Below are 24,578 nucleotides of genomic sequence, written 5' to 3' on the forward strand. Positions count from 1 at the left end.
GAGGGAGGAAGGACAGAAGGAAGGGAGGAGAGAAGGAGGGAGGGAGAAAGGACAGATGGATGGAAGGAAAGGAAGGAAGGACAGAGGAAATAAGGAACGAATGCGGGAGGGAGAAAGGAAAAGAGGAAGGGAAGAAAGAAGGTAGGGAGGAAGGAAAGGAAGGAAGGAAAGAAGGAAGGAAGGAAGGTAGGGGGAGGAAAGAAAAAGAGAAGGAGGGAGGGAGGAAGGGAAGAAGGAAGGGAGGAGAAAGGAAAAGAAGGAAGGGAGGAGAGAAGGACAGATGGAAGGAAGGGAAGAGAGAAGGAGGGAGGGAGGAAGGACAGATGGAAGGAAGGAAAGAAGGAAGGGAGGAGAGAAGGAGGGAGGGAGGAAGGACAGATGGAAGGAAGGAAGGGAGAAGAGAAGGAGGGAGGGAGGAAGGACAGATGGAAGGAAGGAAAGAAGGAAGGGAGGAGAGAAGGAGGGAGGGAGGGAGGAAGGACAGATGGAAGGAAGGAAGGAAAGAAGGAAGGGAGGAGAGAAGGAGGGAGGAAGGCTGCTGGTTGAAACACGTCATTACACCCGACTTCCATCACTGCACTAAACACACACACAGCCTCCAATAACTTCATTTATTATAACATTAATTCTATCTTTGCCTTATTGTTTGTTATATAATTGTATTCTACTTCAGTTTTTTAAATTTTATTTCAGTCATTAAACTCAAATACACGTTTTAAATAAAGTTAAATAATCACACGTCTTCATTTTCTCCTTCAGACACGAGAGAAAAGTTTTGGGTTTTTTTTTTTTTTTTGTAATTCACTTTTTTATTGTTTTTTTAAATACAAACAACTTTATCACATAGGACAATAAATAAATGTACCATACAAGTGAAACAGCACAAAGACAAAACAAGAAAAGAAATAAAGAAAACATATTTGAAACAGACCCTACCAATAAAAGTAAAAAAAATAAAATAAATAAAATATAAAATCACCAAAAAACAAATAAATGAATGAAAAATTAAATAAATAAAAGAAAAAGAAGTCACAGGTTAAGCAGTATCATCATCAAAAATCAGCATACAGCATCATTACACCTCCCAATGTATATCCAAAAGTGTTTTAAAGGAGTTATAAATAAAGTTATTATTATAAATGAAGTGAACCTGGGCCAGTACATTATTCCTAGTGTCAGCTGTGTGAGGTCATGTGAGGTCATCAGGCTGACCCCCCCCCCCCCTCTCCTCCCCCTCCCCTCCTCCCCCCCCTGCAGGGAGCCCAGGAAGGTGGTGCTGCACAGAGGAGCGACGGGTCTGGGCTTCAACATCGTCGGCGGTGAGGACGGCGAAGGGATCTTCATCTCCTTCATCCTCGCTGGAGGACCAGCTGACCTCTGTGGAGAGCTGAGGAAAGGAGACAGGCTGGTGTCGGTGCGTAAAACACGTTAAACACACGTTAAACACACGCTAAGAAACACGCTAAACACACACAGAAAACATGTAGTGAACAGGTCAATAACACGCAGAAAACACATGTTAAAGACAACAGATGAATTGTGTTACTGAGGTCCTCTGCTCGGTGTCAATTCACACTGGGAGCGTTACAGCAGCGGAGCTCTGAGAGAGAAATCTGCCTTTTAAAATGAAGTTGCACTGTTAATACAGTAATTACGGCAGCCCAATCAAATCTGAACGAGTGCCTTTAGTCTACCGTAATTACTGTAGTAGCTAGTCTACCGTAATTACTGTAGTAGCAGCACAATCAAATCCGAATGAGTGCCTTTAGTCTACCGTAATTACTGTAGTAGCAGCACAATCAAATCCGAATGAGTGCCTTTAGTCTACCGTAATTACTGTAGTAGCAGCACAATCAAATCTTAACGAGTGCCTTTAGTCTACCGTAATTACTGTAGTAGCTAGTCTACAATAATTACTGTAGTAGCTAGTCTATTGTAATTACTGTAGTAGCAGCCCAATCAAATCTGAACGAGTGCCTTTAGTCTGCCGTAATTACTGTAGTAGCTAATCTACCGTAATTACTGTAGTAGCTAGTCTACTGTAATTACTGTAGTAGCTAGTCTACCGTAATTACTGTAGTATCTAGTGTACCGTAATTACTGTAGTAGCTATTCTACCGTAATTACTGTAGTAGCTAGTCTACTGTAATTACTGTAGTAGCTAGTCTACTGTAATTACTGTAGTAGCTAGTCTACCGTAATTACTGTAGTAGCAGCACAACTAAACGGCCCGATTTTGTTAACTTGCTCAAATTTAGTTGATTTGGTAATTGTCTTAGATGTTTGTGCTGATGTCATGATGATGTCATGTGTCAGTAGCTACGTAGCTAGATGGAGTCTTCATCTGTCTGGTTTATTCCTGTTTGTTGCTGAAATACGATCGGGAGGCTGCACGGGTTGTTTTATTTTGAAAAACGGAAGTTTTATTATGTCGATTCAGTGTCGGACTTCCTGTCTGGTGCGATCTGCTCTGTTGAGCTTGTCGCGAGTTAGAAACGGCTCCGTCAAAAATAGAAATGCTGCGTATTGATAGCGCTGCGGCGGTTCAGACTTTAAGACCAACTGAAATCATGTCATCTCTTTTATTCAAAATAACCTTTTTTTCACATGTTTGAATGATATTATGATAAAAAACTAAACATCAGTTACTCAGAATGAAAGCCTCTACTATAATATATCTGAATAATTATAATAAATAAAGTCTAAGCTGCAGGTTGATGTAGAGCAGGGGGGTCAAACATGCGGCCCGTGGGCCAGATACGGCCCGCCAAGGGGTGCAATCCGACCCACTTTCCTTCCTGTGCTCTTTTCCTTCCTTCCATCTGTCCTTCCTTCCTTTCTCCCTCCCTTCCTTCCTTTCTCCCTCCCTTCCTTCCTTTCAATTGTCATTCCTTCCTTTCAATTGTCCTTCCTTCCTTCCTTCCAACTGTCCTTCCTTCCTTCCTTTCTTCCTTCCATCTCTCCTTCCTTTCTTCCTTCCATCTCTCCTTCCTTTCTTCCTTCCTTTCTCCCTTCCTTCCTTCCTTCTGTCTGTCTGTCTGTCCTTCATTATCTCTTTCCTACCTTTCTTCCTTCTTTTTGCTTGTCTTTCCTTCCTTCCCTTCTCATTTCTTTATTTCTTTCCCTCCATCTATTTAATGATCCGGCCCACATGAGATCATATTGGTCTGTATGTGGCCCTTGAATGAAAATGAGTTTGACACCTCTGATGTAGAGTAAATGTCCTAATAGTAATAATAATAATAATAATAATAATAATAATAATAATAATAGTAATTTACTGTTTCAGGTGAACGGAGTCGACCTTCGTAACGCGACGCACGAACAAGCGGCCGCCGCTCTGAAGAACGCGGGACAGACGGTCACCATCATCGCCCACTACAGGCCGGAGGGTGAGTCACATGACCTCAGTACCCCGCCAAAATAAGAGCACACTTTATTAAATGTACAGTATCACAGCAGCAAAGACAGAAAAGCATCAATAATAAGTAACACGTGTTGTTTCCTGTTTCCTGTTTCCTGTTTCCTGTCCAGAGTACAGACAGTTTAAAGTGTAACACATGTTATTTCCTGTTTCCTGTCCAGAGTACAGGCAGTTTAAAGTGTAACATGTTATTTCCTGTTTCCTGTTTCCTGTCCAGAGTACAGACAGTTTAAAGTGTAACACATGTTATTTCCTGTTTCCTGTTTCCTGTCCAGAGTACAGCCGGTTTGAAGCAAAGATTCATGACTTGAGGGAGCAGATGATGAACAGCAGCATCAGCTCAGGATCTGGATCTCTGAGGACGAGCCAGAAGAGATCGCTTTACGTCAGGTGAGACCACGGATAGAAGAATTATAATAAACATGGTTATTTAGTTATTAAGTTATTAAACTAGGAGTGGATATAAATGGATGAACATTCAGTCAGTTATTTATTATTTAGAAAATTGTAATGATTCTGTATTTTTTAATGTATTCAAATATTATAATAAATATTTAATAATGCTTTTTAATTAATGAAAGATGAATTAAATTAATTTAAAAAAATAAAATAATTTACTACAAATGTTTATTAAGCTGCATGTGAATTATATTTACATATTTATTAAATATTTATTAAATTGAAATATATTTTTTAATGATTTAAATTATTATACATGTTTAACTAAGCAGCGTTAATCATATATTGTATAATTGGCAAATCAAATGTATTAAAATATTATAATACATATTTAATAATGCTTTTTAATTAATGAAAGATGAATTCAATTAATTTAAAAAATAATAATAATTTACTACAAAATTTTTATTAAGCTGCATGTGAATTATATCTCACATTTAAGTTAAATTAAATTAAAATATATTTTATAATGATTTAAATTGTTTAACTAAGCAGCGTTAATCATATATTATTTAATTGGTAAATCAAATGTATTCAAATATTATAATAAATATTTAATCATGCTTTTAATGAATGATTAATGAATTCATTAAAACAATAAAATAATTAAGTATATAATGTTGATTAAGCTGAATGTGAATTATGTTTTAAACAACAATATTAAACTAAGTTAACGTATTTTAATGATTTAAAGAGTTTATTAACCCTTTATTGGGTAAATAATTATATTTGGTAACTTCTGTAAATATCCCAAAATATCCTTCCTTCCTTCCTTCTTTCCTTCCTTCCTTTCCTTCCTCCCTGCCTTCTTTCTTCCCTTCCTCTTTTCCTTTCTCCCTCCCTCGTTCCTTATTTCCTCCGTCCTTCCTTCCTTCCTTTCCTTCCTACCATCTGTCCTTCCTCCCTACCTCCTTCTCTCCTCCCTTCCTTCTTTCCTTCCTCCATCCCCCTTTCTTCTTTCTTCCTTCCTTCTTTCTTCCCTTCCTCCCTCCCTCCTTCTCTCTTTCTTTCCTCCCCCCTACCTTCCTTCCTTCCTTCTTTCCTCCGTCCTTCCTTCCTTTCCTTCTTAGTGTGTGATGTTCATTAAAGAAGTTAAAGTGTGTTAACGTTTGTCCCGCAGAGCTCTGTTTGACTACGATAAGACCAGAGACTCCGGTCTTCCCAGTCAGGGACTCAACTTTAAGTTCGGAGACATTCTGCACGTGGTGAACGCCTCCGATGACGAGTGGTGGCAAGCTAGACAGCTGACGGCTCAGGGAGACCTGGAGGAAGTGGGAGTGATTCCCAGCAAGAGACGGTCAGTCACATGACCAACCAGTCACATGATCGACCAGTCACATGATCGACCAGTCACATGATCGACCAGTCACATGATCACACAGTTAAATTTAAAGAGTTAAAATGTGAAAATAAACGTATTAATAACTTCACACATTCTTTTTTTTGTGGACCCAGCATCAAATTTCTGCTTTTAATCCATTTAGAGAGAATATATTAGAGGATTATGGTAAAAATGTCTAAGTGGTGTAACCATAAAAACTTTGTACCAAATAATTGAACGTTGCTTAAAAACAGGAAATAGTCAATAAAACACCTTCCTTCCTTCCTTCCTTCCTTCCTTCCTTCCTTCCTTCCTACCTTCCTTCCTACCTACCTACCTAACACCATATCAACTAGTTTGGCATGATCTTACATCCTTCCTTCCTTCCTTCCTTCCTTCCTTCCTTCCTACCTACCTACCTTCCTACCTACCTACCTAACACCATATCATCTAGTTTGGCATGATCTTACATCCTTCCTTCCTTCCTTCCTTCCTTCCTTCCTTCCTACCTAACACCATATCATCTAGTTTGGCATGATCTTACATCCTTCCTTCCTTCCTTCCTTCCTTCCTTCCTTCCTACCTAACACCATATCATCTAGTTTGGCATGATCTTACATCCTTCCTTCCTTCCTTCCTTCCTTCCTTCCTTCCTACCTAACATCATATCAACTAGTTTGGCATGATCTTACATTATAACTTTTATATTAAATAAAGCTAATGGAATACTATTGTTCTAAATATTATTAGTGCCACAGGTGCGCAGCTCCGAGGCGAAGCATCTCTTAATCTTCTCCATACTATATATACATCAAAATGTGCGGCTCGATCAGGAAAGAGGTGCAATGATTTTTGGTGTTGAAATTCCAATTTTTCCCAAAGTTATTCCCAAAAACACCTGGGAATAACTCTCCATTGGAAATGAATGGGAATTTTGAAAAAAAAAAAAAAATTGACCTTAAATCACCTTTTGTCAGAGTCACCTAGCTCTCTCATACCTGCACATAGAAATGTGATTCAAACTTTAAAACGGAGGAAAACTTGTCCTCTCTCCAAAACACCAAACTGTTTTTACATAACATGTAAACTTTTCAAACTATGAGCAGTCAAACGAGGAGTGGAAATCACTTTTTCTTCAAAGTTAGAGTGGAAGCAGCAGTTAGCTAGAGTGTGAGAAGCAGTAAAAAATAACCTTCATTTTTATTTTTAACTCGAGCTCACGGCCAAACCGTAAAAAGGAGACAAATAATTTTTGGTCAAAATATAGACATAGGTGTTGGGATTCATAAAATGTGACTTTGACAGGCGGGGTCTGCACAAAATTTAAACGGGGGGGGGGGCGAGACCGGCAGCAACACCGGCAGCAACACCTGTCTCACTCCCCCATTGACCCTAATTTAATCGTCTTCTTTTTTCAAAAGAATCTCACTCTGTGTTCGCACTGAGCTTACTCGCTCATTTTAAGGAATATCTGAATAAAATAAACACTGTCAGAATCTGCCGGCTTCTGTGTCTCTCACAGTGTTTTCGGTTTTTGGACAGGAGTTACGGTTTTCTCACAGTTTGTAATTGTTCGGGACCTTGTCAGAAGCCAAATTCTTGAAAATTTTGAGAATTTCCAAGTAGATTCTCACACATCGCCGTAGCAACCATAGGGCCTTAGCTGCCCTTAGCAACCGTAGGGCCTTAACTGCCCTTAGCAACCGTAGGGCCTTAGCTGCCCTTAGCAACCGTAGGGCCTTAGCTGCCCTTAGCAACCGTAGGGCCTTAACTGCCCTTAGCAACCTGTCGCTGGGCAGAAACTGAGCTACATTTTTTTTGTGATTGTCTGTTTTGCCAGTTAACCGAGCTAGCGGCCGAGCTAGCTGCCGAGCTAGAGAACCATAGAAATGTTTATTAACTGAGTGTCACAGTATGAGTTGACCTTTGACCTCCTGTTTTATTTCAGAGTGGAGAAGAAGGAGCGAGCGAGATTAAAGACGGTGAAGTTCAACGCTAAGTCTCGAGACAGAGGGGTGAGTGATGACTCTTCTTACAGCAGCCAAGTTACAAGTTACATATCTGAACATATTTAATACAATAAACTTTAATAACTGAGTTATAAATTATTTTGCATGATTATAAAATCAGTTTAACTTCAGTGTGTTTAAATCACAGTGGTGGAAAATAACTTTGTTCATTTACTAAAGAAATATTTAAATCTACCTGAAACTATTAATCTAATGATGTCATTACACTACTTTTACTGTAATACTGCAGTACTTTTACTGTAATACTGCATACTACATCACTATAATACTGCAGTACTTTTACTGTAATACTGCATACTACATCACTATAATACTGCAGTACTTTTACTGTAATACTGCATACTACATCACTATAATACTGCAGTACTTTTACTGTAATACTACATACTACATCACTATAATACTGCAGTACTTTTACTGTAATACTGCATACTACATCACTATAATACTGCAGTACTTTTACTGTAATACTGCAGTACTTTTACTGTAATACTGCATACTACATCACTCATAATACTGCAGTACTTTTACTGTAATACTGCATACTACATCACTATAATACTGCAGTACTTTTACTGTAATACTGCATACTACATCACTATAATACTGCAGTACTTTTACTGTAATACTGCAGTACTACATCACTCATAATACTGCAGTACTTTTACTGTAATACTGCATACTACATCACTATAATACTGCAGTACTTTTACTGTAATACTGCATACTACATCACTATAATACTGCAGTACTTTTACTGTAATACTGCATACTACATCACTCATAATACTGCAGTACTTTTACTGTAATACTGCATACTACATCACTATAATACTGCAGTACTTTTACTGTAATACTGCATACTACATCACTATAATACTGCAGTACTTTTACTGTAATACTGCATACTACATCACTATAATACTGCAGTACTTTTACTGTAATACTGCATACTACATCACTCATAATACTGCAGTACTTTTACTGTAATACTGCATACTACATCACTATAATACTGCATACTACATCACTATAATACTGCAGTACTTTTACTGTAATACTACATACTACATCACTATAATACTGCAGTACTTTTACTATAATACTGCATACTACATCACTATAATACTGCAGTACATTTACTGTAATACTGCAGTACTACATCACTATAATACTGCAGTACATTTACTGTAATACTGCAGTACTACATCACTATAATACTGCAGTACTTTTACTGTAATACTACATCACTATAATACTGCAGTACTTTTACTGTAATACTGCATACTACATCACTATAATACTGCAGTACTTTTACTGTAATACTGCGTACTACATCACTATAATACTGCAGTACTTTTACTGTAATACTGCATACTACATCACTATAATACTGCAGTACATTTACTGTAATACTGCAGTACTACATCACTATAATACTGCAGTACATTTACTGTAATACTGCATACTACATCACTATAATACTGCAGTACTTTTACTGTAATACTGCATACTACATCACTATAATACTGCAGTACTTTTACTGTAATACTGCATACTACATCACTATAATACTGCAGTACTTTACTGTAATACTGCATACTACATCACTATAATACTGCAGTACTTTTACTGTAATACTGCAGTACTACATCACTATAATACTGCAGTACTTTTACTGTAATACTGCATACTACATCACTATAATACTGCAGTACTTTTACTGTAATACTGCATACTACATCACTATAATACTGCAGTACTTTTACTGTAATACTGCATGCTACATCACTATAATACTGCAGTACTTTTACTGTAATACTGCATGCTACATCACTATAATACTGCAGTACTTTTACTGTAATACTGCATGCTACATCACTATAATACTGCAGTACTTTTACTGTAATACTGCATGCTACATCACTATAATACTGCAGTACTTTTACTGTAATACTGCATACTACATCACTATAATACTGCAGTACTTTTACTGTAATACTGCATACTACATCACTATAATACTGCAGTACTTTTACTGTAATACTGCATACTATATCACTATAATACTGCATACTACATCACTCAAAATACTGCAGTACTTTTACTGTAATACTGCATACTACATCACTATAATACTGCAGTACTTTTACTGTAATACTGCATACTACATCACTATAATACTGCAGTACTTTTACTGTAATACTGCATACTACATCACTCATAATACTGCAGTACTTTTACTGTAATACTGCATACTACATCACTATAATACTGCAGTACTTTTACTATAATACTGCATACTACATCACTATAATACTGCAGTACTTTTACTATAATACTGCATACTACATCACTATAATACTGCAGTACTGTTACTGTAATACTGCATACTACATCACTATAATACTGCAGTACTTTTACTGTAATACTGCATACTACATCACTATAATACTGCAGTACTTTTACTGTAATACTGCATACTACATCACTATAATACTGCAGTACTTTTACTGTAATACTGCATACTACATCACTCATAATACTGCAGTACTTTTACTGTAATACTGCATACTACATCACTATAATACTGCAGTACTTTTACTGTAATACTGCATACTACATCACTATAATACTGCAGTACTTTTACTGTAATACTGCATACTACATCACTATAATACTGCAGTACTTTTACTGTAATACTGCATACTACATCACTATAATACTGCAGTACTTTTACTGTAATACTGCATACTACATCACTATAATACTGCAGTACTTTTACTGTAATACTGCATACTACATCACTATAATACTGCAGTACTTTTACTGTAATACTGCATACTACATCACTATAATACTGCAGTACTTTTACTGTAATACTGCATACTACATCACTATAATACTGCAGTACTTTTACTGTAATACTGCATACTACATCACTATAATACTGCAGTACTTTTACTGTAATACTGCATACTACATCACTATAATACTGCAGTACTTTTACTGTAATACTGCATACTACATCACTCATAATACTGCAGTACTTTTACTGTAATACTGCATACTACATCACTATAATACTGCAGTACTTTTACTGTAATACTGCATACTACATCACTATAATACTGCAGTACTTTTACTGTAATACTGCATACTACATCACTATAATACTGCAGTACTTTTACTGTAATACTGCATACTACATCACTATAATACTGCAGTACTTTTACTGTAATACTGCATACTACATCACTATAATACTGCAGTACTTTTACTGTAATACTGCATACTACATCACTATAATACTGCAGTACTTTTACTGTAATACTGCATACTACATCACTATAATACTGCAGTACTTTTACTGTAATACTGCATACTACATCACTCATAATACTGCAGTACTTTTACTGTAATACTGCATACTACATCACTATAATACTGCAGTACTTTTACTGTAATACTGCATACTACATCACTATAATACTGCAGTACTTTTACTGTAATACTGCATACTACATCACTATAATACTGCAGTACTTTTACTGTAATACTGCATACTACATCACTATAATACTGCAGTACTTTTACTGTAATACTGCATACTGCATACTACATCACTATAATACTGCAGTAGAGGATCAGAGTGTTTCTTCCACCACTGGTAAATGAACTGTGAGCTTCTTCCTACTAATGAGTGACTAATGTTTGCAGCAGCAGCGTTTAACAGCATGTGAGACGTTTTTTCTTCTTCGCTGCTCAAACGTCTCAGCAGCCAAACCGCAGCAGCGCCTCCCCAGCACCTCTGTTTAAAACCGTGTGTCGCTTTAACACGCGTCGCCCAAACGCCCCGCGTAAAAAAAAAAACCCAACATGCATGACTTCCTCCTCCACCTCTTCCTCCTCCTCCTCCTCCTCCTCCACCTCCTCCTCCTCCTCTTCCTCCACCACCTCTTCCACCTCCTCCTCCTCCTGCAGCATGTGATCTAATGATGTCATCGGCCCCGCCTCCCACAGAGCAGAGAGAAGTGTAGTTCAGGGTTCGACTCGTCAGCACACAGGAAGTTAATCATGTTTTCATGGTTTCAGGTTAAAGTTTCACAGACAAGCCGGTAATAAGACAGAACCAGTTAAAATAGACTGGATAAAAGAGACTAATGGACAAGATGAGACATAAAGAAATATGAAAATCTAATAAAACATATATGTAACCTAGTGTCCAATTGGTGTAACCAGTATTGATTTAATTAAAATCAGATTTTATATATACAGGAAAATAAATGTGAACTAAAATGTTGAATAAATATATAATCCACTTTAACAATGCAACTAATTTTACATCATTTGTCAAAACTTATTTAAAATTGTTGTTTTATATTATCTGCTTCAATATGAACTAAATACTTTAATATTTAACTGTAGAAATACTCCAGAAAATGTTTCTTTTAATTTAATGTTTTTTAAATGAAGTCATTATTAGTATAAGTCCACTTAAACACACTGTAGCTGATACAATATTTAATATCTATCATTCTTTTATGGTTACACCATTTGACATTTTGTGGTTACACCATTTGACATTTTCAGGAGCATTCAGTCTTTTGGTATAAAATGGGTCAAATGTCATTTCAAATCTCTCTTATTGATCTTTTTTTAATATATTGATTATATTGAAGTGGTCGTAACCTCCATGATGTCTTGCTGCGGAGTTCAGTCTGAATTCATCTAGAAAACCAACAAAAATACTAAATGTACATTTTAACAAACCTGATGCTGCTTTTAAATCTAGTTTAACTCATTTATGAATTCATCATCTTGTTAAACTTTATTTGTTACTGACATTTTAAAGGCCAGAATAATAATAATAATAATAATTAATAACTAGATAAAAGAAGTTAAAACCTGCAGTGTGACAGAAACGTTTTTTCACTTCAGCTTTAAAACAAATAATCAGAGTTTAAAATGTTATGAAGTGAAGTTAAAAAAGAATCCAATGTAAAGCTGAACTAATGAAACAACAAGGAACAGGGGGTAAGATGCAAAGCTAAAACTTTTAAAGCGAGAAGCACAAAATGTTTTCTAGGGCGGAAAAATAAAAGTTCAGAATAAATTAATCCATCATCTAAACTCTGAGAAGTAAAGTCCAGCAGAGACACATCACAGCTGAAGTATTAAAAAGTTTAAAAGACTGAATATTAAATATGAGATATGAAGCTGAAGCAGCAGCCCAGGGTTATTATACTTCACTAAAACTAAAACTAGCAATGAAAAAATAGTTTAATTAACTGAAATTAAAATAAAAAAAATAAAAAACGAAAGCTAAATAAAAACTATAATGAACAAAGTAAAACTAACTAAAACTGAACTGAAGATAAATGTGTTACTTCCTGTCCTGCAGCAGCCGCTATGCTGCTGTACCGAACCTCTAACCTCTAACCCCTCCAGCCGTGGTTACAGAATGACATTAAAAAGGACTTGATGATAAAACATATTTAGTGTCAAACATTCTTTCATCCTTCTCAGCTTCTATAAGTCAAGACTTTCTCTGAATACCTGAAAAATAAAAACTAAACTAAAACTACTAAATCACTTGTTGAACTCACTAAAACTAAACTGAAACTGGTCAATTCCTTCAAAATAAAAACCAAACTAAAACTGGTCAATTCCTTCAAAATAAAACCAAACTGAAACTGGTCAATTCCTTCAAAATAAAAACCAAACTAAAACTGGTCAATTCCTTCAAAATAAAACCAAACTGAAACTGGTCAATTCCTTCAAAATAAAACCAAACTGAAACTAGTCAATTCCTTCAAAATAAAACCAAACTAAAACTGGTCAATTCCTTCAAAATAAAACCAAACTGAAACTGGTCAATTCCTTCAAAATAAAACCAAACTGAAACTGGTCAATTCCTTCAAAATAAAACCAAACTGAAACTGGTCAATTCCTTCAATAAATGATAAAACATATTTAGTGTCACTCATTCTTTCATCTTTCTCAGCTTCTATAAGTCAAGACTTTCTCTGAATACCTGAAAAACTAAAACTAAATAAAAACTAAACTGAAATAAAAAATCAAACTGAAAAACTAAATAAAAATAAAAACTAAAGACAATTTCAAAACTATAATAACTTTGGCAGCAGAACAGCAGCAGCTCACCTGCACAGACCTGCAGAGTTTAAAGTGTGAGCAGTGAACAGTGTAAAGAATAGGGTTGCAAAATTCCGGGAATTTTCAAACTTGGAAACTTTCCATGGGAATTAACAGGAATTAACGGGAATTAACGGGAATTAACGGGAATAAACTGGGAATTAACTAAACTGAAGGTATGTTCTTATTAGGGAACTTAAATATAGTTGTGTAAAATAATATTTTAGCATAATCCTGACTAAAACAACCAGATATCATGCAGTACAGTTGAATATCTATGCTATCTGAGACCACGCCCCCTACATGCACTGTGCATACTGAGACCACGCCCCCTACACGCACTGTGCATACTGAGGCCACGCCCCCTACATGCACTGTGCATACTGAGGCCACGCCCCCTACATGCACTGTGCATACTGAGACCACGCCCCCTACATGCACTGTGCATTCCTCCATCACATGCACAGATCCCGTCAGGGATGTGTAGCTTCACAGACACATTGTTGTATTTTTTGTGTGTGAAACCATTAAGAATAATAACATTTAGTTGTTTTTTTAATATTAAATTATAAATAATTGTATAATTTAAAATAACTTCAACAGCTCAGGGACATCAAGCGACATTGTTTTTGCACCTTTTTTCATCGTCATTGTTCTTTTTTTATCCAATTAATCAATCAAATGATACCTTTCCACTAAATTACCCTCAGTTGCCATAAATTCCCATTTAATTCCCATAAATTCCCTTAATTCCCTTAATTCCCATGGAAAGTTTCCAATTTGGAATATTTCCAAAATTCCCCAGTTTAACTTCCCATGGAAATTTACCGCAAACTTTCCGGAAATATACCGGAAATGTTCCACCCCTTTGCAACCCTAGTAAAGAACATTAAACCATATAAATATATAAATATATATAACTGTAGTAGTATCTGAGCTTTGACTGGCGTCTGCATGTCGTCTGCATGTTGCGGCTCCTCGTCCTGCTGCCGTCTCACTGCGCTGCGTTCAGCTTCACTGTGTGTGACAGGAAGTCAGGCGACTCTTCTCTTTTAATGCTTCAAAATAAAACTCAGACACTGTTTAATGAAGTTTATTAATCACAGAGCTGCATCAGTGTTGTTAACCCTTAAACAGACCTTGCTAGTTATGTCATTTGCACCTCAAGTAAGGAAGGAATGAAGGTAAGAAGGAAGAAAGGAAAGGACGGAAGAAGGTAGGAAAGGAGGAAGGAAGGGAAGCAAGGGAGGAAGAAGGAAGGAAAGGAAGGAAAGGAGGGAATGAGGAAAGGAAGGAGGGAGGAAGGAAGGAAGGTAGGAAGGAAAGGAGGGAAGAAGGAAGGAAAGGAGGGAGGAAGGGAAGGAGGAAGAAGGAAGGAAAGGAGGGAGGAAGGAAGGAAGGACAGATGAAGGAAGGAAGAAAGGACAGAAGGAGGGAACATTTACCCTAACAGCTGAACAGATCTGAGGAAGGAAGGAAGGAAGGAAGGAAGGAAGGAAGGACGGACAAAGGAAGGAAGGAAGGAAGGAAGGAAGGACAGAGGAAGGACCCAGGAGGACAACAGGAAGGTTAAAGAGTCTGTATCTCCTGGTGCACGTCGTCTGTTTAAGGGTTAAAAGAGACGCAGCTTTAATTACACACAGCTGCAGACATGAGAGAAGTTAGAGTCAGAGAGAAACTACGTCTGAACACAAACCTTCATCTGAACCTTCATCATCATCATCATCATCATCATCACTCTGAGTCTGTCACAGTAAATATCCTCATACGTCACATCAGCAGCTAAGAGTCTATTTATGTCACATTAAAGGTTAATAACACATTATTACTCTGTTATATTATCATTATATTCAGAGGAAGCTACGTGTAGTTCAGCCTGGCACTAGTTTATAAAACTACAGCTAAAAAAAAGTAGCTTTAGCAACTAGTGATACTCATTATACTCATTATACTACTGATACTCATTATACTCATTATACTACTGATACTCATGATACTCATTATACTACTGATACTCATGATACTCATTATACTCATTATACTACTGATACTCATTATACTCATTATACTCATTATACTACTGATACTCATTATACTCATTATACTACTGATACTCATTATACTCATTATACTCATTATACTACTGATACTCATTATACTCATTATACTACTGATACTCATGATACTCATTATACTCATTATACTACTGATACTCATTATACTCATTATACTACTGATACTCATTATACTCATTATACTCATTATACTACTGATACTCATTATACTCATTATACTACTGATACTCATTATACTACTGATACTCATTATACTCATTATACTACTGATACTCATTATACTACTGATACTCATTATACTACTGATACTCATTATACTCATTATACTACTGATACTCATTATACTACTGATACTCATTATACTACTGATACTCATTATACTACTGATACTCATTATACTCATTATACTACTGATACTCATTATACTACTGATACTCATTATACTACTGATACTCATTATACTCATTATACTACTGATACTCATTATACTCATTATACTCATTATACTCATTATACTCATTATACTACTGATACTCATTATACTCATTATACTACTGATACTCATTATACTCATTATACTACTGATACTCATTATACTCATTATACTACTGATACTCATTATACTCATTATACTACTGATACTCATTATACTCATTATACTACTGATACTCATTATACTCATTATACTACTGATACTCATTATACTCATTATACTACTGATACTCATTATACTCATTATACTACTGATACTCATTATACTCATTATACTACTGATACTCATTATACTCATTATACTACTGATACTCATTATACTCATTATACTCATTATACTACTGATACTCATTATACTCATTATACTACTGATACTCATTATACTCATTATACTCATTATACTACTGATACTCATTATACTCATTATACTCATTATACTACTGATACTCATTATACTCATTATACTCATTATACTCATTATACTACTGATACTCATTATACTCATTATACTAGTGATACTCATTATACTCATTATACTAGTGATACTCATTATACTCATTATACTCATTATACTCATTATACTCATTATACTACTGATACTCATTATACTCATTATACTCATTATACTCATTATACTCATTATACTACTGATACTCATTATACTCATTATACTACTGATACTCATTATACTCATTATACTCATTTAACTCAGCATTAAATAAATTAACATGCGGTCTATATGAAACTAAATATAATAGCCTACAAAAAATTCACATGCCAGCAGAAACATGCCTCTCAACTCAGTTTGATTTTGTTAAAGAAAGAAAGCTGACATTTTTGGTCAACATATTGTAGGTTCACCACAGACATGTTGGGTAATATAAAGAGAAAATGAAAATCCTACCTACTAATACCCACTTATAAATCAGAAATGTACATCAGTCAACTAAAAATATAAAAACACAAAGAGGTAGACATATTCTAGATCGCTGTGTCATGACATGATTCAGTTCTGGAAAACAATAACGGTAAAATAACATTTATATTAAAAAGGTACAGTATCTCACAAAAGTGAGTACACCCCTCACTTTTTTGCAAATATTTTATTATATCTTTTCATGGGTCAACACTATAGAAATTAAACTTTGATATAAATGTACAGCTTGTATAGCTTATAGATTTACTGTTAAATTGTATCAAAGTTTCATTTATATAGTTTTGACCCATGAAAAGATATAATAAAATATTTGCAAAAATTTGAGGGGTGTACTCACTTTTGTGAGATACTGTATATATTTCATGTTATTGGCCAAAATTAGTTAAAAAATAGTTTGTAAATTGAGTAGCTTAACTACAAAAAATTACTCCAAAAAGTAGTTAATAAATACTTGGCGCTGCAGAACATATGAATGTAGTTTAACTAGCAGCAAGTTACAGTGAATTGTAGTTAAAGACAGTGTAAAGTGAATTCAGACATTTTCTTCTAAACACATTAAATAGGTCATAAATGTATTTCTAAAAAATGTGTAAAAAGCATTTCAACCATTTAGATTTGAATTGCGGAGCTAGGCTTCACAAACTGTGTTTCAACATTTCTGTGTTCAGGATTTAGTGATTAGCATAAACCCGCCCCTGCTGCTGTAGAGGTAGAAATACATTCAGCACACACTACTACTACTACAGTCTACAGTTAGCCAGTTAGCTGAGTTAGCCGCAGAGCTAGCAGCCGAGTTCGCAGCTAAGCTAGCCGCAGAGTTAGCAGCCAAGTTAGCCGCAGAGCTAGCAGCCGAGTTAGCCGCAGAGCTAGCAGCCGAGTTAGCCGCAGAGCTAGCAGCCAAGTTAACAGCGGAGTTAGCAGCTAAGCTAGCCGCAGAGCTAGCAGCTGAGTTAGCCGCCGAGTTAGCAGCGAAGCTAGCAGCCGAGTTAGCCACCGAGCTAGCAGCTGAGTTAGCAGCAGAAAGCTCTCAGGTGTAGAAACATTATTATTGTAATAATATAAGATGGAAAAATAAAAAACAGCAATAATTTTTAAACAGTAAAAATAGTTTATAGTTAAAGTAGCTAAAGATAGAATATATATAAATACTAAAATGAGTTTAAGCATAATTCTGCTGTAGAAATATAAAGAATAAATATAATATAAAGCTCCTGATAGTGTAATAATATATATTAATAATGTGAAAAAACCTCATAACTCATAAAAAATGAAACCTGATAATTTAATAACTTATTATATTATTGGGTTAACCTTATTTTTGCGGAACCCAATAATGTAATAACATTAATACATTTAAGTTATGAGTTTTTATTTTATGACATTATTGTGAAATTGTGACTTTATCAGGAATTATTCACAGGTTCAGAGTTTCTCTTGATGTTTAAATATTATTTAATTTGATTTAGTTCAGATGAAAGTTAAATGTTCAGACGTTTCATTTTGTCCGCTTCGCCATCACACTGCCCCCCCCGCCCCCCATTGCATATCTCTCTCTATATATATATATATTATTATTCTTCCATCACCCCCCACCCCCTCCTCTTATTACATATCTATCTATACATATATATAGATATATATGTGTATAGATATATAATTCTTCTTCTTCATCACACCCCCCTTTATTACATATCTATATATATATATTATTATTCTTCCATCAGACTGCCCCCCCCCCTCCTCTTATTACATATCTCTCTATATATATATTATTATTCTTCCATCACCCTTCCTCCTCCTCTTCCTCCTCCAGCAGTCTCTCACTGACAAGCGTAAAAAGAACCTCTTTACCAGAAAGTTTCCGTTCTACAACAAGAGCAAAGAGGCGAGCGAGCAGGAGACGAGCGACGTGGACCGTAAGTACCGGCCCGCGGCGAGGTGGGGGGGGGCGGGGCGGGGGGCGGGGCGGTTTGTCTGAGAGGTGACTGGTCAGCGACGGGAAGAGACGTCTAGCTGTTAAACGCTATGGTTGTCACGGCAACGGGGGTCCAGATAGGCAAACACTCACAATCACTTCCTGAAAGAAAAAAAAACAAAAAACAAACACTTCCTGTTCCCGACTCGCTGTTTGAGTTAAATGGAAAATATTTAATCTGACCCGCCCCCCCCCCCCGCCCCACCCCACCCCCCCTGCTGCCTCGGCCGCCCCGTTGCCATGGCGACCGGCTGCGCTCTCCGACTGTCGCTGGGACTCAGTAACGTTGTGTTTTCTCCTCGTTGTTCACACGGATCCGCCGACTGCAGGACAACAGCGACGACTTGATTCCCAAAGGACACAGTAAGTCCCCCCAAAACCTCTCCTCACCCCCCCGACCCCTCTGACCCCCCCGACCCCCCCCCCCCCCCCCATCCTAAACCCCCCAACCCCCCCAAGCCTGTTTGGTCTCCACCAGGATCCACAGATTAGTTTCATTATCGCCTGAAAACAAAGAAAATATGAAGATGCTAAAATAAAAAAACAAAATGATAAAAAGTAAAAAGTAGGTTTTATTTTACAGGTTTCTTTATTTTATTCTCATTTTCTGAGTAATTTGAAGTTATTTATTTAAATTACTCAGGAACAGAGAATAAAATTGAAGTAATTTAACATTTAACAGTAAAGTAGTAAAAACTTGACAGATGAGTTTCATTAACGATATTTAAGATGCTAAGATAACGATTTTAATTTTAAATAAAAAAGACGTAACATATGTCTAAAACATGCAGAAGTTAATAATAGATGATAAATTAAAAATAAACCGTATTTTATCCTTTATGTATTTTACATAAAAGTCAATGATTTAAAAAGTAGGTTTATTTTATTCTCTGTTCCTGAGTAATTTAAATCTATTTAACAGCAGAGAGATGATATAAATTATAGAAAAGCTTTTAGTTTGAATTGAATGAAATGTTTAGTTAATGCTAAACACAATAAAGCAGCATGATTTCATTATAATATATATATATATATATATATATAAAAATACAATAATTATAATAATATTTATCATATCATATTTTTTTTATCAAGTTACATAACCCTTTCATCCAGATTTTCAACAATAAAAGCACAAAGGTTTTTTCACAAATGGGCCAAATATCAAAATAAAACAGAATCTCAAATAGAAACTTCTCATTTTCTCATTTTACAGAAAATTATAAAACTTTATGTGATGAAATATATTCAGTTAAAATATTTCTAGTATTTTAAATTAAAAGAAATAAAAAGATAGTTTTATACTTTTATTTTATCGGGATGATTTTGGTTCCTGGTTGACACAAAGAGCTTCCTCTTCCCCTTCCCCTTCCCCTTCCTCTCCTTCTTCCTCTTCCTCTCCATCCATCATGGAGGATCGTCTGGGCCGGAGCTTCATCTCTTCTCATCTCATCTGTTCCTCCAGCAGCACTTTAATCAAACTTCTTCTTTCACTACGTCACAAAGAACAAGAGTTTTATTTTATTACATTAAGACAAAATGTTTATATGAATGTTTGAAAATGTTTTATTCTCAGTTTTTATGTTATAATAATAAAACAAACACATTTAACCCTTTTAAAGCTACTGCTAGAGATTTAAAGCTAGAAATGGACAAATATAATAAAATGAAGGAACATTAAAAGCAGCCGGTGATGATGTCACTGTCAGCGTCTCGTTGCTAGGCAACCGTCGAGCAGGTTTGAGCCTTTGACTTGATGAATTTTACCTTTTTTAATTTTTTTTATTTTTTGTCCCAGTAAATATTTTGGATCAAACTTAAATTAAAGTGAAGCCACACAGAGAGTTTTTTTTTTTTTTTTTTTTTTTTTACCAGGATTTTCAAAGTAAAATGTTTGAATGATGATTCTGTTTCACTTCACAGAAAACGGAAGAAAAAAAATCTGTTTTTGGAGTTTTATGAGTGTGTTTTATGTGTTTTGCTTTGTGAGAATAATAATTGAAGTCACATATTGTTCCTGAGCTGGGCGAATTATCATTTATTTATTTATTTAATTATTTATTTATTTAGTTATTCAGTTATTCAGTTATTTATTTCCATCAGCAGGAGACAAACTGGAGCCTTGGAGTTTTGAGACAGTTCTGCTTTAAAATAGATGATTAAACATGAAACACGAGGCTCAAAACATTTTATTATTATTATTATATTATTATATTATTATTTTATTTTTTCTGCAAAAAGAGAAAAATATAAAGCATCATAATTTATGAGGAAAGCTAAATGAATCCTGATCGGCTGATCTTTAGATGTGATGTAGCTTCCTGTGAGTCGCCCAGCTCTGTTTATAATGATGATGGAAACAGAATACTGATGATGTCATTCTGATAATGATGATGTCATTCTGATAATGATGATGTCATCCTGATACTGATGATGTCATCCTGCTGGACGTGAACAGCTGACGTCTGACTCGCTGTGTTCTGTGTTTGTTGTGATTACAGAACACGTGACGTCTAACGCCAGCGATAGTGAGAGTAGCTACCGTAAGTGTGTGTGTGTGTGTGTGTGTGTGTGTGTGTGTGTGTGTGTGTGTGTGTGTGTGTGTGTGTGTGTGTGTGTGTGCGCGTGTGTGTGTGTGTGTGTGTGTCCCTGCCTGCCGTCACAGGAAGCACTCCAAGCTTTTCACACTAACAGTCTGACGTGTGCGATGCCAACGGGACTCTGTTCATCTATAATCCAGATTAACGTGGTGCTGAGATCAGAGCTTCCTGTTACAGTTTATTTATTGATCATGAAGCCGATCACACAATCAGTTTATAGATTTGATTTTACATTAAAACTTTTGTATTTTTTATATTTTTTAATGATAAATGAAAATATTTCCTCCTGTTAAAACAATTAATTTCTTTATATATAAAATGTACTTTTATTTTGAAAATCTACTTATCTGTTGTTACTTTATTATTCAGATGTTTTATGACCTCTTGGATCATTTTCTGGATCCAGTCTCACTTGCTGTAAATAAACAGGCACTTTTTTGCAGGACTTGTTGCTATGACAACAGCTAGATTACTATAAGGAGCCTTTTTAGGAGATTTAAATGTTTATGAACATTTAAGTGGAGTGAAGAACAGAGTCCTGAACTACGACCTGCTAACTGCCTCACTGATGTCATTAACCAGCACTGGCTGCTGATTGGCCAATAACAGCATGACCTCACACACACATGCACACACACACACTCTCACACACACACACACACACGCACACACACACACACACACACCTCTGCTCCCTGCTAACACTGTCGTCCCTGAACGCTGCCTGATCACATGATCGTCTGTCCGGTCTGCAGGAGTGTGTGTGTGTGTGTGTGCGTGCGTGCGTGCGTGCGTGCGTGCGTGCGTGCGTGCGTGTGTGTGTGTGTGCGTGTGCGTGTGCGCGTGCGTGTTCCTGCTGATCAGTTTTCAGGTTGACTTGTTTCCTTGGTAACCAACATGTTTATTGATCGCTGCTCTTTAGTGTAAAAACATTTTTACTGTTAATATGAAATATAACTTTATTATTTCCTCAGGAGGGAAATTTACATTATTACATTATTACAGCAGCAAGTATAGAAAGAATAAAGAACATTAAATAATAAGTTAGAACACAAATAATAAAAACAGTATTAATAAAACAATAATAACATTATTAGAGTAACATTTGTATGGATCATATAAACTAGTGGTGGGCCGCCGTTAATCTGTTCTCATAGTTGGGTTGGGAGCTGGGTCTATGCTAGCCAGCTATGATGACTCTCACCATGTTAGCGCCGAGGATATGTTAGCGTGGAGGATATGTTAGCGTGGAGGATATGTTAGCGTGGAGGATATGTTAGAGTGGAGGATATGTTAGCGTGGAGGATATGTTAGCGTGGAGGATATGTTAGCGCGGATGATATGTTAGCGCGGAGGATATGTTAGCGCGGAGGATATGTTAGCGCGGAGGATATGTTAGCGTGGATGATATGTTAGCGCGGATGATATGTTAGCGCGGAGGATATGTTAGCGTGGAGGATATGTTAGCGTGGATGATATGTTAGCGGGGAGGATATGTTAGCGGGGAGGATATGTTAGCGTGGAGGATATGTTAGCGCGGAGGATATGTTAGCGCGGAGGATATGTTAGCGTGGAGGATATGTTAGCGCGGAGGATATGTTAGCGTGGATGATATGTTAGCGTGGATGATATGTTAGCGTGGAGGATATGTTAGCGCGGAGGATATGTTAGCGCGGAAGATATGTTAGCGCGGAGGATATGTTAGCGTGGAGGATATGTTAGCGTGGAGGATATGTTAGCGTGGATGATATGTTAGCGTGGATGATATGTTAGCGCGGAGGATATGTTAACGCGGATGATATGTTAGCGCGGAGGATATGTTAGCGGGGAGGATATGTTAGCGAGGAGGATATGTTAGCGCGGAGGATATGTTAGAGCGGAGGATATGTTAGCGCGGAGGATATGTTAGCGTGGAGGATATGTTAGCGCGGAGGATATGTTAGCGCCGAGGATATGTTAGCGCCGAGGATATGTTAGCGCCGAGGATATGTTAGCGCCGAGGATATGTTAGCGCCGAGGATATGTTAGCGCGGAGGATATGTTAGCGTGGAGGATATGTTAGCGCGGAGGTGTACCTGTCAGAGTAGAACAGCTTCTCAAGCAGTTTGTGATGCATTGTGGGAACAGGAGATGAGCCCCTGGTCTAAACCCGTCCTCTGAATGCCTTCAGCAGAATTCAAATGAGCCATTTTAATCTAGATTGATCTAGATCAATTCTAAGATTGCAGTGAGATTAATCTAGATTAAAAAAATTAATCTATGCCCGCCGCTAATATTGATACAGTTTGTTTATTATTATATTTCTATAAAACCTGCTGAGTCTATAAAGGGTTAGGGTTAGTTATCATTAATATAATAAAATAAAGAGTAAATCTGCAGCTTTGCATCAGAGTGAAGAGTTAACACATAATAATAATTATAATAATTATAAAGTCTTAAATCTGATGATGAATATAATCTGTAGAAGCTTTACATCATTTATATATATAATATATATATTTACACACACATAAAGAATGTTTGAATGATTTTATTTGTCAGATAATTTCTGTTTAAATCTTTAGTTGTTTTTATTTAAATGTTTTTATTGATTATAAAATTTTCCCACAAACTCCTTTAATGACTTTACTGTTAATATTAAACTGATTATTGATCTTCATTCTTCATCCGACTGTAAATAAATCCTTTATATAAATCCTGGAATTATTTTATTCAGTTAATTAAAGCAGGGCTCATAAACCTCCCAGATCTTCATCATCATCATCATCACCGCCTCTCACTTCCCTTCTTCATCCCTTCATCCTCCTCATCCTCACTCTGAACTCCTCAATGGAAATGCTGACGGTTCAACACTTATCATCCTCTGTGTGTGTGTGTGTGTGTGTGTGCGTGTGTGTGTGTGTGTGTGTGTGTGTGTGTGTGTGTGTGTCTGTGTGTGTGTGTGTGTGTGTGTGTGTCTGTGTGTGTGTGTGTGTGTGTGTTTCCAGGTGGACAGGAGGAGTACGTTCTGTCGTATGAACCCGTCACTCAGCAGGAAGGTAAAACATGATCAGATTATTTTTTCATTATGATTTGGTTGGTTGACTGACTTCCTGTCTGACTGTCTGAC

The 24,578-nt window shown here is 36.2% G+C and overlaps 1 protein-coding gene across 1 annotated transcript in view; it reads left to right on the forward strand.

Moving 5' to 3' along the window:
- Positions 1 to 1,139: 1,139 nt before the first annotated feature.
- The window catches only part of LOC128369816 (disks large homolog 1-like), a 31,289-nt gene continuing 7,850 nt past the window's right edge, over positions 1,140 to 24,578 (forward strand). Inside the window, exons 1-9 of the mRNA XM_053330892.1 lie at positions 1,140 to 1,144; positions 1,258 to 1,414; positions 3,290 to 3,392; positions 3,700 to 3,814; positions 5,004 to 5,180; positions 7,153 to 7,219; positions 18,708 to 18,810; positions 21,371 to 21,412; positions 24,457 to 24,507. Of these exons, the coding sequence (XP_053186867.1) occupies positions 1,140 to 1,144; positions 1,258 to 1,414; positions 3,290 to 3,392; positions 3,700 to 3,814; positions 5,004 to 5,180; positions 7,153 to 7,219; positions 18,708 to 18,810; positions 21,371 to 21,412; positions 24,457 to 24,507 (820 nt within the window). The remainder of the gene's footprint in view (positions 1,145 to 1,257; positions 1,415 to 3,289; positions 3,393 to 3,699; positions 3,815 to 5,003; positions 5,181 to 7,152; positions 7,220 to 18,707; positions 18,811 to 21,370; positions 21,413 to 24,456; positions 24,508 to 24,578) is intronic.

Source organism: Scomber japonicus, chromosome 12 (genome assembly GCF_027409825.1).
Source record: "Scomber japonicus isolate fScoJap1 chromosome 12, fScoJap1.pri, whole genome shotgun sequence".
NCBI lineage: Eukaryota > Metazoa > Chordata > Actinopteri > Scombriformes > Scombridae > Scomber > Scomber japonicus.